Below are 11,894 nucleotides of genomic sequence, written 5' to 3'. Positions count from 1 at the left end.
TTCTATTTCCAAGATTTTGGATCATCTTTACTATCATTACTCTGAATTCTTTTTCAGGTAGACTGCCTATTTCCTCTTCATTTGTTTGGTCTGGTGGGTTTTTACCTTGCTCCTTCATCTGCTGTGTATTTCTCCCTCTTCTCATTTTGCTTAACTTACTGTGTTTGGGGTCTCCGTTTCACAGGCTGCAGGTTCGTAGTTCCCATTGTTTTTGGTTTCTGCTCCCAGTGGGTAAGGTTGGTTCAGTGGGTTGTGTAGTCTTCCTGGTGGAGGGGACTGGTGCCTGTGTTCTGGTGGATGTGGCTGGATCTTGTCTTTCTGGTGGGCAGGACCACGTCCGGTCATGTGTTTTGGGGTGTCTGTGAACTTATTATGATTTTAGGCAGCCTCACTGCTAATGAGTGGGGCTGTGTTCCTGTCTTGCTAGTTGTTTGGCATAGGGTGTCCAGCACTGTAGCTTGCTGGTCGTTGAGTGGAGCTGGGTCTTAGCGTTGAGATGGAGATCTCTGGGAGAGCTTTTGCCATTTGCTATTATGTAGGGGCTGGAGGTCTCTGGTGGACCAATGTCCTGAACTTGGCTCTCCCACCTCTGAGGCTCAAGCCTGACACCTGGCCAGAGCACCAAGACCCTGTCAGCCACATAGCTCAGAAGAAAAGGGAGAAAAAGAAAGAAAGGAAGGAAGGAAGGGAGGGAGGGAGGAAGGGGAGGAAGGGAGGGAGGAAAGAAGGAAGGAAGGAAGGAAGGATAAAATAAAGTTATTAAAATAGAAAAAATTATTAAAAATAAAAAATTTAAAAAGTAATAAAAAAAAGAGAAGGAAAGAAGAGAACAACCAAACCAAAAAACAAATCCACCAATGATAAAAAGTGCTAAAAACTATACAAAGGAAACAAAACAAAATAAGAAAACCCAGACAGTCAGAACTCTAAGACCCTAGGACAAATGGCAAAAGCAAAGCTATACAGACAAAATCACACAAAGAAGCATACATATACACACTCACAAAAAGAGAAAAAGGAAAAAAAAATATATGTAAAATAAAAAAGGAAGAGGGCAACCAAATCAATAAACAAATGTACCAATAATAATAAGCTCTAAATACTAAACTAAGATTAACATAAAACCAGAAACAAATTAGATGCAGAAAGCAAACCCCAAGTCTACAGTTGCTCCCAAAGTCTACCACCTCAATTTTGGGATGATTTGTTGTCTATTCAGATATTCCAGAGATGCAGGGTACATCAATTTGATTGTGGAGATTTAATCCGCTGCTCCTGAAGCTGCTGGGAGGGATTTCCCTTTCTATTCTTTGTTCGCACAACTCCTGGGGTTCAGCTTTGGATTTGGCCCCACCTCTGTGTTCAGGTCACCTGAGGGCATCTTTTGGGAAGTCTGAGGTCTTCTGCCAGCGTTCAGTAGATGTTCTGTAGGAGTTGTTCCACATGTAGATGTAGTTTTGATGTATTTGTGGGGAGGAAGGTGATCTCCACGTCTTACTTCTCTGCCATCTTGAAGGCAACCCCCACTGATCTCTTTCAGAGTTCTACTTAGACTCTCCAGTTCTCAAATAATTACAAAGCTCTGGTTCAAGATAAAACTACTCTCCTCTAATCACCTGACCTTTCACAGTTGTTGCTTTCTTCTAATTCCCAGCAACTCAGGTCACCTAAATGCTCTTCCCTGGTGCTCAGTCTAATTCTATTCCCAACACCCACTGTCCTTTCTTTGCTCTTTCATTTCCTGATACTCCTAATCATCACCATTCTTTTTCTGGGGAATACCTCACTTGGCTCTTGTGTCCTGGCCTTCAGCTCTCCTGTTGTCAAGTCATTTCTATTATTTTTTTGTTTCCTCTAAATTAATGCGGTGGTCCCCAACCTTCTTGGCACCAGGGACCGGTTTTGTGGAAAACAGTTTATCCATGGATCAGGGGTGGAGGGGGAGGAGGATGGTTCAGGAGGTAATGCGAGTGATGGGGAGCAGCAGATGAAGCTTTGATTGCTCGCCCGATGCTCACCTCCTGCTGTGCTGTCTGGTTCCTTACAGGCCTCAGCCCAGTACCCGTCCATTGCCTGGAGGTTGGAGACCCCTGAATTAATGGATCATTCTAATTAGTATTATCACATATGCATAAGCATATTTTTATAAGGAGATAAAAGGGGAATATGTATAAAATATATATCTAACGGGAAGAACTCATCCCAGACAAAGATTTAATCACTCTAAAGTACCTAAAACAGATTTATACTTGTCACTGGACTAGGTAGTCGAGATTGAAATGGCTCCTTCCATGAAGAATTTAGTTTGGGGGTTGGTGACAAAGTGATTTCTAATGATTTTATTAACAATGGAAGTCCCCTAAAACATTCTCAATTAATTTTATCCTGGGGACCATACTCCAGTGTCAACTCTGAGGCAGAAAAAAGGTGATTATGTCCAAGAGCTTTCCCACATTACACTTATATGTTTTCCATCCAGTAGGCTCTTCTAATGTTTTCCTACCTTCAAAGAGTTTTCAGCAATAAAAGCCTTCTATTGTGCAATATGATGTGGTCTCCATCAGGCTTTTCCTACGTTCATTAGGTCTCTGTTACCTATTAGAATAAGTCCTGTTTGTGGACTCTCTTGTGTTCCCCAAGCTCCTTTCCAGTATGAAGTTTCTGATGTTTAAGAAAAGCTGTGCGCCCACTGAAGGCCTTCCCACAGTTGCTACATTCAAAGGTTTTCTCTCCAGTGTGAATTCTCTGGTGACTAACAAGGTGTGAGTTCTGACTGAAGGCCTTCCCACATTCAGGGCATTCATAGGGTTTCTTTCCAGTATGAACACGGTGGTGTTTAATGAGATCTGAGCTGCCCCTGAAAGATTTCCCACATTTATTGCACATATAAGGTTTTTCTCCACTATGAATTCTGTGATGTCTCATAAGGTCTGAGCTCTGATTGAAAGTTTTCCCACATTGTTTACATTCATAGGGTTTCTCTCCTGAATGAGTTACCTGATGTTGGATGAGGTCTGAGCTGCCTCGGAAAGTTCTACCACACTGATTGCACTGATAAGCTTTCACTTCTTGGCGAATTCTCCACTCTTCTCTAAGCAACTCTTCCTTGCTAAATGTTTTCTCACCTTCCACAAGTTTCTCTCCAGTATGAAGTCTTTGATGTTTGAGAAAAGCCGTGCGCCAGATGAAGGCTTTTCCGCATTCCTTACATTCATAGGGTTTCTCACCACTGTGGATTCTGTGATGCTGGACAAGGAGTGAACGCTGCCGGAAGGCTTTCCCACATTCATTGCACTGATAGGGTTTCTCTCCAGTGTGAATTTTCTGATGTGTAACAAGGTGTGACCTCTGGCTAAAGGCTTTCCCACATTCATTACATTCATAGGGTTTCTCTCCAGTGTGAGTTATCCAATGCCGAATTAGATCTGAACTTCCCCGGAAAGTTTTTCCACACTCAGTACATTCATAAGGTTTTTCTCCCCTGTGAATTCTCTGTTGTTGGATAAGAGCTAAGTCAGAAGTGCAGGCTTTTTCACATTCAAGTTCCTTTACAGTATGTAGTCTCTGATGTTTAAGAAAGGCTGTGCGCCCACTGAAGGATTTCCCACATTTGTGACATTCGTGGGGTCTCTCCCCACTGTGGAGTCTCTGGTGTTCTGTGAGGCGTGAACGCTGCCTGAAGGCCTTTTCACAGGTGTTGCACTTGAAGGGTTTCTCTCCAGTGTGAATTCTCTGATGTGTGACAAGGTGTGAACTCTGACTGAAGGTTTGTCCACATTCATAACATTCATAGGGTTTCTCTCCAGTGTGAATTCTGTGATGGATAATAAGATCTGAACTTTGATTGAAGGCCTTCCCGCACTCATTACATACATATGGCTTCCCTCCACTGTGAATTCTCTGGTGCAGGACAAGGTTCGAGCTTCCCTTGAAGGCCTTTCCACAGTCTTTACATTCATAGGGATTCTCGTCGTTATGTATTCTCTTATGTCGGGCCAGGTTAGAGCTCTGATTGAAGTCTTTTCCACATTCATGACATATATAAGGTTTCTTTCCTGTATGAATTCTCTGATGTATAATAAGATTTGAACTTTGATTAAAGTCTTTTCCACATTCACTACATACATATGGTTTCTTCCCTGTATGAATTCTCTGATGTACAATCAGGTTTGAGCTCCGATTGAAAGTTTTTCCACATTCCTTACATTCATAGGTTTTCTTTATATTACCAGTTTTCTGATGTTGAGTTACTTCTGACTTCTGTTTGAAGCTCTGGCCACAGACTTCATATCTGTGGGGTTTTTCTCCTGCAGAAAGTATTTTTTCTCTTTCCTTACATCCATAGACTCTCTCTCCTGCAATGGCTTTCTTGGGGATCAGATTCACTTCCCTGATACCTCTCTCTTGGGAAGGGGGATATCCCACTGCATCCTCTAAGGGGCTTACCCAATACCTCAATAATCTGTCCTCAGGATCACCAGTTTCAACTAACCCCCATTCCTGGGAGATCTGTTTTTGGAGTCTTTCTGATACAGCCCTTGCTGAATCTTTTTCTTCAGAAATTTCCATCTTTGTCTTCCAGTCTTTCATCTTATTTTTGGTCTCAGAATCTGAAATAATAAGTAGAACATTCTATAATTCCTAAAATACAAATTTTCACCTCTTTCCTACACTGGGAAGTCTCAGTGGGAGGAACAAGGAACTTGGAAGAAGACTCTTCCCTTCTGGAGCTGAGATTCAGACGTTTTTCAGAGGGATTATGGCTACCACAGGAACACACACCCTATTGGTGGAGAAGAAACTTGCCAGGGTGCAGGCTGGAGCTGGTGTGTGTGGGTGGCCTGCAGGGTGGTGGAAGAATTCACTGGAGGTGGGCAGTCTGGAGCTGGAAGTGGCCTGTTTGATGGGGTAGGAACCTGCTGGGCCCTGAGGCCAGGCCAGAATGGGTTCACAGGAAGCAACTCACTAGGGTGATTGCTACCAGGCCTCCCACAAGTTGATCTGCTGGCAGCCACACCAATAAATAAGATAAAATAGCACACCAGCACCAGGAAAAGAAGTTCCCTCCTTTTCCTATGGCCTTGTATTTCCCTCCAGCATCCTCTATTGACAAAATCTAAATGTTGTACCAGCTGGCAAAGGAGAAATCGTCCAGATCCAGTAACTTAAGCAAAGCAAAGAAGGGTAGATTTGGAGTTGAGATATGATAAATTAATAACTGATCCACTAACCATTCCTCCCAATATATCATGACAGTTAAACAAATATGAAACTATGCCTCAGAATAAAAATGCTTGGCTGCCATTTTAATAGAAATCAATTCTCCCTTTCTCAGACCTGGCATTTTGCTTTCTGGTATTCTGGTGGAACTGCCTCCTTTGTATGGCAATTCTGTATCCTCCTGTAACTGGAAGACAGATGAGTTTATTGCTTTTGCGTGTTCATATCATCAAATCCCTGACCTTGCCCAGTCACAAAAACACATTTCTGAGCTCCTTGAGAGAGCCATTTCACCTTGGCCCAGGGGATTGGAATGCTCTAGTCAGTAATCTTTTTGCAATGAATAAGAGGAAACACAGCATAGAGATTAAGAGTGTGGATTCTTAACTGACTGTCGGACAAAATGCCCGGGTTTGAATCCTATCTCCATCACTTACTGACTGTGTGACGTTAGGCAAGTTGCTGCAACTCTCTGTGCCTGTTTCCTCATCTCTAAAATGGAGATAATAATAGTATTTACCTCATAGAGTTGTTATGAGAATTAAATATATGTAAAACATTTAGAACCATGCTTGGCATATAGAAAGCACTATGTAAGTGTCAGCTGCTGTTACTATTACTACTATTATCATTAATCATTACCCTTTATGCCCAAGAATTATCATTAAGTAATATGTCCTTAGCACAAACCTCCATATCTAGGCTGGATTTTATTTATTTAACATTCAAATAAAATACTCGAAAGAATTGGCTTTGTCATAATTTTCCCTTAAAGTGATTTTTTGGGGGGTTTGTTTGATATATAGTGTTCAAAATTTAGAAACAGTTTAAAAGATGGAAAAGGCATTTCTCAAAACCCACTGAAAACAGTTAAAAGAATGACAAATGAGGTAAACTCCATCTTCAAAAAAAGGGTCATATACAGATGTCTCCCAAAGTCTCATGTCCTGAAAGGCATGGTCAGTGATCTTCTAATTAGAGTGAAGAGATCTAGAGCCATGGCGAGAAGGCAGGTGACAGAAGCAGGGACTGTCCCATAGAGATCTAGTCTGACATATCAGAGTGGCAGGGGAAGATGCTAAAGAAGAAACGGTGCCGGCAGATCATTTAGGTTGTCTTCCACCTGGTACCTGGCTGAGGAACACTGGCAGCCGTGGAGCAAGATGAAGAAAGGAGATGAGTGTGACTGTCAGACTGTGCTACGAAAGTCCAGTGATCTACAGGGCTTTTTCTGTGCCATGTTGATCTCCTGGAAACCAAAAGCTGAAGGGAGATAATGCCTGTAGATTTGATAAGAAGGTGTTTGTGGCAGCAGATCTGTATGAAGGCTTTGAGGTGCCCTTGCTCAATTCCCTCTGCCTCTTCCCTCTTTCATAGAGAACCTGCTTCATGCACTGTTGAGTAGTAATCATTCAGGTAACTTTGTGGGATGTGTGCTTGAAAACAGGGGGTTGTTGCTTTAGGAAAGAAAGCAACATGAGTAACAGAGGGATTAGGAGCAACACCCAAGAGGAACAGCAAAAGAATTAATAGGACGCATCCAGCAGAGCTCTCCACTATCTCAAAGAAATTATAGACAAAACCACTGTTTAAATGAAAACTCAAAGAAGACATATAAGAGCTCAAAATAGAGTGTAGATTATAAAAGAATAAAAAGAAGTGAGAAGTAATCTGGCAGAGCTGAAGGAAAAAAGTGGAAGGGAAAACTAAATGCATTACGTAGATGAAACTCATCAAAGAAAAAAGAAAAATAATCACTACAGGGACATGATGAGGCCTGGAGAGATGACACAGAATGCAGTGGATATAAATATGATTATAGAGAAAACAAGTTGCTACAGAAAGATATTCAAATATATATATAATTAGTGTTCCTAAAGAAGAGAAAAGAACAAACAGAAGGAAAAAAAACCCATTCAAACATAACAGAAGGAAATGTGGCTGAAATAAAGACTTGAATCTATTGGAAGGATACAGTGTAGTCCATAGAAAGTTGATATAGAACAGTCCACACCAAGGCATAGCCTGGTGAAGTAACTAAATTTCAGGAATAAATGAACATATGAAGATCTGAGGCAGAGGAGCAAGTGATGGGCAAGAGGGAATTTCAGGCTGAGTTTATACTCCTCCATGTTACACTCATGCCAGAGTACAGTAATGCCTGTAAAGTTCTGAAGAGACACAAAGTGTGACTTGATCATTTTTTACCTGGCAAGCTGTTCCCTCATATTAAAACAGGCAAATGTTCTCAAGTAGGTAGAAACTCAGGGAGTATGACAGGCAGCCCTTTTTGAAAAGAACTGCTGGGCAATGAGATATAGCCAGTGAAGAAGTGAGTGAGAATAAACACTCAGGACCTCAGAGCACATTGTAAAACAATGGATGAGGAGTGTTGAATAAATTTAAATATGGAACTGACATTAAACAATTGGAAATTATTTTTGTAGAATAGAGGAGGAGAGGTAGTGGGCGTTAAGTATAAATTGTGCTAATTTGCTTGTCTGTCATGACAGGGATCAAGAGATAGCATCTCAAGTAGAAATACATAATTTTAAAAGAAGATCCAAACCTTAATATGTTTCATGATCAGTTTTCCCCCATAATTTTAAAGGAATAATATTTCAAAATTACAGAGAAACAGACTTCCCTGCTGGTCCCGTGGTTAAGACTCTAGCAGTGGTTAAGACTCTGCGCTTCCACTGCGGTGGGTGCAGGTTTGATCCCTGGTCGGGGAACTAAGATCCCACATGTCACACATAGCACAGCCAAAAATAAAATAAAATAAAACAGAGAAACACTTTTTTTTTTGGCTGTGCCTCGTGGCATGCAGGATCCTAATTCTCCGACCAGGGATCAAACCTGTGCCCCCTGCAACCCGCGCCCCCTGCATTGGAAGTGCAGAGTCAACCACTGGACTGCCAGGGGAGTTCCCACTTTTTCTATTTTTGATCATAAAAATACTACATGCTCATTATAGGAAAAACCAAGAGTAGAGAAGAGCACAGAGAAGAAACTAAAGATACCCAATATTTTGTTGTATATTCTCCCAGTCTTATTTCTGGGCATAAATTTTTTTCTGATACAAAAATGGGATCACAGTATACATGCCCTTATTGTCCTCTTTGCCCTACTTGTGATACTGGAGCTGGACCCTGGAAACAGTTCCCTTTTGTTGGCTGGCTTTGTCAATAGGGGTGCTGGAGGAACACTGTAAGCCACACAAAGAGAAAGGGGTTTCTCTTGGTACTTTTGAGCTGTTTTGTCTTTTGGTGGGGCCCCCAAATCAACATAAGGGAGGCTTGATGGGGTAGACCAACCAGCTCTGGCCTACCCAACCCTCCAGTGAGTTTTTCCACTACCCAGCGGGCCTTTCCTATGGATTACCTCTAGCCTGCCTGCACCCTTCAGTGAATTTCTCTGTCATTTGGCAGGCCGTGCTGACAGACATGCCCTCTGACAAATTTCTTTACACCAGCAGGCTGTGTTTCTTTGGCAACCACACCCCATCCAAAAAAGTCTGAATCTCTGCTTTGGGGTGGGGGGGAGCCCTCTTCTAAATTTGTGATTCCTTCCTTATTTACTTCTCCTTCATCCTAGAGGTAAGACGGCTTCCTGCATTATCTATTTCTATACTCCTTAGTGTTTTCTTTAGATCCTTTTAGTAGTTAGCTACCTTTACCGGTTTTAAATATTCTTTATATTAAATGTCCCTTGTTTAAACTACTGGTATAGTTTTTGTCTCCTGACTGGATCCTGACCAATACAGATACATATTATCATTTCATTTTAGATCTAGAACAAAGTGAAGATGATGCAAGAAGAATAGGAAGGGGGCTAAGAAAGAGGAAACAAAAATTTGTTTAGAAATAGTGCTAAAAGGACTCCTCTCTGTAAGAAGCATTAGGGTCAATCTTTACCACAAGCATAGGTATGGTAAAGTACCCAGTCCTTAGTCCCACACAGCATTCCCTGCAGAGATGAATGGCATTCTCTGCTCAACGTTTTCATCCAATTCCATAGGTGAAAGGAATAGGGAATAATTTAAGGAACTCTTTGCCTCAGAGGATGTCTGGAGAAGGGTACAGTATCTGAAACATAGGCTTGATCAGAGATGAGTCCTCCTCTACAATCCAATCCAGCTGAACTCAGAGCTTCTGGGAAAAGGGCATTGTTATTTCATATCATTCACTGATGTGTTCACCTAACTTACATTAACTAAGCACCCACCATATTCCAGACACTGTACTAGGTACTGGCAATACAAAGGTGAACATCTCTGCCCTCAAGGAACTTACAGTTCAATGAAGGGAGATATATGTGTAAATGGAGAAGAAGATAGTGTGGCCAGTGCTGGAATAAGGTGAGCACTGTCCAGTATGGGAGAACCTGAATCAACGAAACATGGTAACTGCAAGTGGGGGAAGAAAGGAGTCAAGAATGACTTTCAGTTTTCTGGCTTAGGCAATGGGTGGGATATGGTGCTGTTTATGAAGACAGGGGTCAGAGAAGGAAGAGTAGGTTTGGAGGGTGGGATACTAGGTCCAAAGACCTGAAGATGAGTTGAGTTTTTCGCCATCTCCTGGTTTCTAACAGGAACCGAGCTCAGGGAGAGGCAAGGAGTTGTCAACTCCACAGATTAGGCTAGACGCCTTCGACAAAGAGCAGAAGCATCTTATCTTGTCTCCAAGAGTCAAAGCCATTGGGAATCCTTAATCCTCCAATTCCACTGAGCTCTTTAAAACCTTTTCTTGTTTTTTGCTTTTCAGCCGAAACTCAGAGAATTCGGGGTGTATAGAGTCTAAGTTAGAGGACAGAGCCCCTACTCGGTGAGACCAGCTCTGTCTCTTCCTCTAGTATCTCTGCCATGCAGGGATTCCACTGAGTGTGGACCTGAGGCCCAGCATCCTTTTGCGATTCATTCACAGCCACATCCTGCAACATCTTGAATTCCTGAAACAGAAGTTCCTGTTCTGCAACTACCCAATAAGGAGTTGGCAGCAGATACTCCATAGCTTCCCTTTCCTTTTTAAATCTCTACTACTTCCTGCATTCCCTTGGTCTCAGTAGATAATCTTGCCCCTCGCTTTAAAAATATGTGAGACGATGTGGTAAAAATCACCTCATGTTCCTCTCGCTTTTCAATGACTCCTCATCTTTACTGTATTTTGTCTCTTCCATTCTCTAGTATTTATTGCTCTTTAGCTGAGCCCCTATGATGGGCCAAGCACCACGCTAGGTGGTTAGAATATAATAATGAGGACAGAGTCCCTGCCCTTGACTAGTGTGTGGTGTCAATTAAACGTGTTAAATACACAATAAGGGTAAGTGTGGGTACCGTGGGACCTCATGAGAAGAGCACAACCTGAGGGGGGTGGGATGGGTAAGGAAACTTCCTGAAGGAAGCAGCTTCTAAGGTGAGGCCCGAAAGACAATTTGAGATAACTAGACTAAAAGAAGAAGGAAGGGCTTTTCAGATTGAGGCTGAAGCATGTGCAAAGGCCAGGAGGTGAGAGAAGCTACGATGTGTTCATGGATGCACCGTATGACTGAAGCCCAGAATACAGACAGTAAACGATGAAGCCGGGGGAGCGGCGGTCAAACCACGGAGGGCCATGTATCCCAGGCTAAGAAGCTTGGACTTTCTCCTGAAGGCAGTGGGGAACCCCGGAAGGGGTTAAAGCAGGAGAATGACATAATTAGCTTTATCTTTTTAAAAGACTGCTCTGACAGCTTTATGGAGAACAGACTAAAGGGTGCAAGGCTGAAAGCTGGGATATTGCTTAGGAGACTACAGCAGAATCTATGATGGAGACAGTGAGGGCCTCATCACTGACAGTGACTTACTGGGACTGGAGACATTTTAAAGTATATTAAAGAAGCAAAAACAGGGAGAATCGGTGCTGTCCTGAATGGAAGGTGTGAGGGAAAACAGAAGGCATTAAGGATGACACCCAAGTTTCTAGCTCGGACAACTGCCTAAGCTGGGTAGTGGGACCGAAAGAGTGGTGGTGAGGGGGAGGAGGTGGTGAATTCCACTTCAGACGCGTTATATTTGACGTACCTGTGTGGCATCCAGGAGAAAACTTCTGAGAAGCCAATGAATCAGTGGGTCAGGAACCCAGGAGGAAAATCTAGAATGGACACACAGATTTTGGAATCATCAGCATATAATTAGTATCTAAAGCAGAAAAGTGGCGATTACAGCTGGCGATTACAGCTCGGAGGCAGCTTAGAGTTCTGAACACAACAGGGCTTTGGAAGCAAGCAGAACCAAATTAGAATCCCAGCTTCTTAATCTCCCCCAACTATCATTTCTGCAAATGTAAAGCAGAAATACCACTGATTCCAAAGTGTTATTGTACACATTTTAAAAAACCCACCCCGGGAATTCCCTGGTGGTCCAGTGGTTAGCACTCGGCACTTCCACTGCCGTGGCCTGGGCTGGGGAGCTAAGATCCGAAAGCCACGCGGCACGGCAAAAACAAACAACAACAACAAAAAACAACCCCCCCAAAAAAACCCCACCCCAATGTATATAAAGCCACACACCTCTACAGTGTAAGCCTCCCAAGAGTGTAAGCTCTGTGGGGATGGGGGTCTTTGTTCTGTACAGTGTTGGAACAGTACCTGGACCATAGTGGGTGCTCAATTAAAAATCATTGAATAGGGGCTTT

At 42.6% G+C, this 11,894-nt stretch overlaps 1 protein-coding gene across 1 annotated transcript; it reads right to left on the bottom strand.

Annotated features, from left to right (window-relative positions):
- Positions 1 to 2,227: 2,227 nt before the first annotated feature.
- On the bottom strand, positions 2,228 to 11,323 carry ZNF594 (zinc finger protein 594). The gene is given in 3 exon segments (XM_059996518.2): positions 2,228 to 2,623; positions 2,626 to 4,610; positions 11,282 to 11,323. Coding segments are annotated over 2 exon segments (2,028 nt in total). The 5' UTR covers positions 4,591 to 4,610; positions 11,282 to 11,323; the 3' UTR covers positions 2,228 to 2,560.
- Between the last annotated feature and the right edge of the window lie 571 nt (positions 11,324 to 11,894).

The sequence above is a fragment of the Delphinus delphis genome, chromosome 19 (assembly GCF_949987515.2).
Source record: "Delphinus delphis chromosome 19, mDelDel1.2, whole genome shotgun sequence".
NCBI lineage: Eukaryota > Metazoa > Chordata > Mammalia > Artiodactyla > Delphinidae > Delphinus > Delphinus delphis.
Note: the sequence above shows the minus strand (reverse complement) of the source record. Positions and strands in the feature narration are given on the sequence as shown.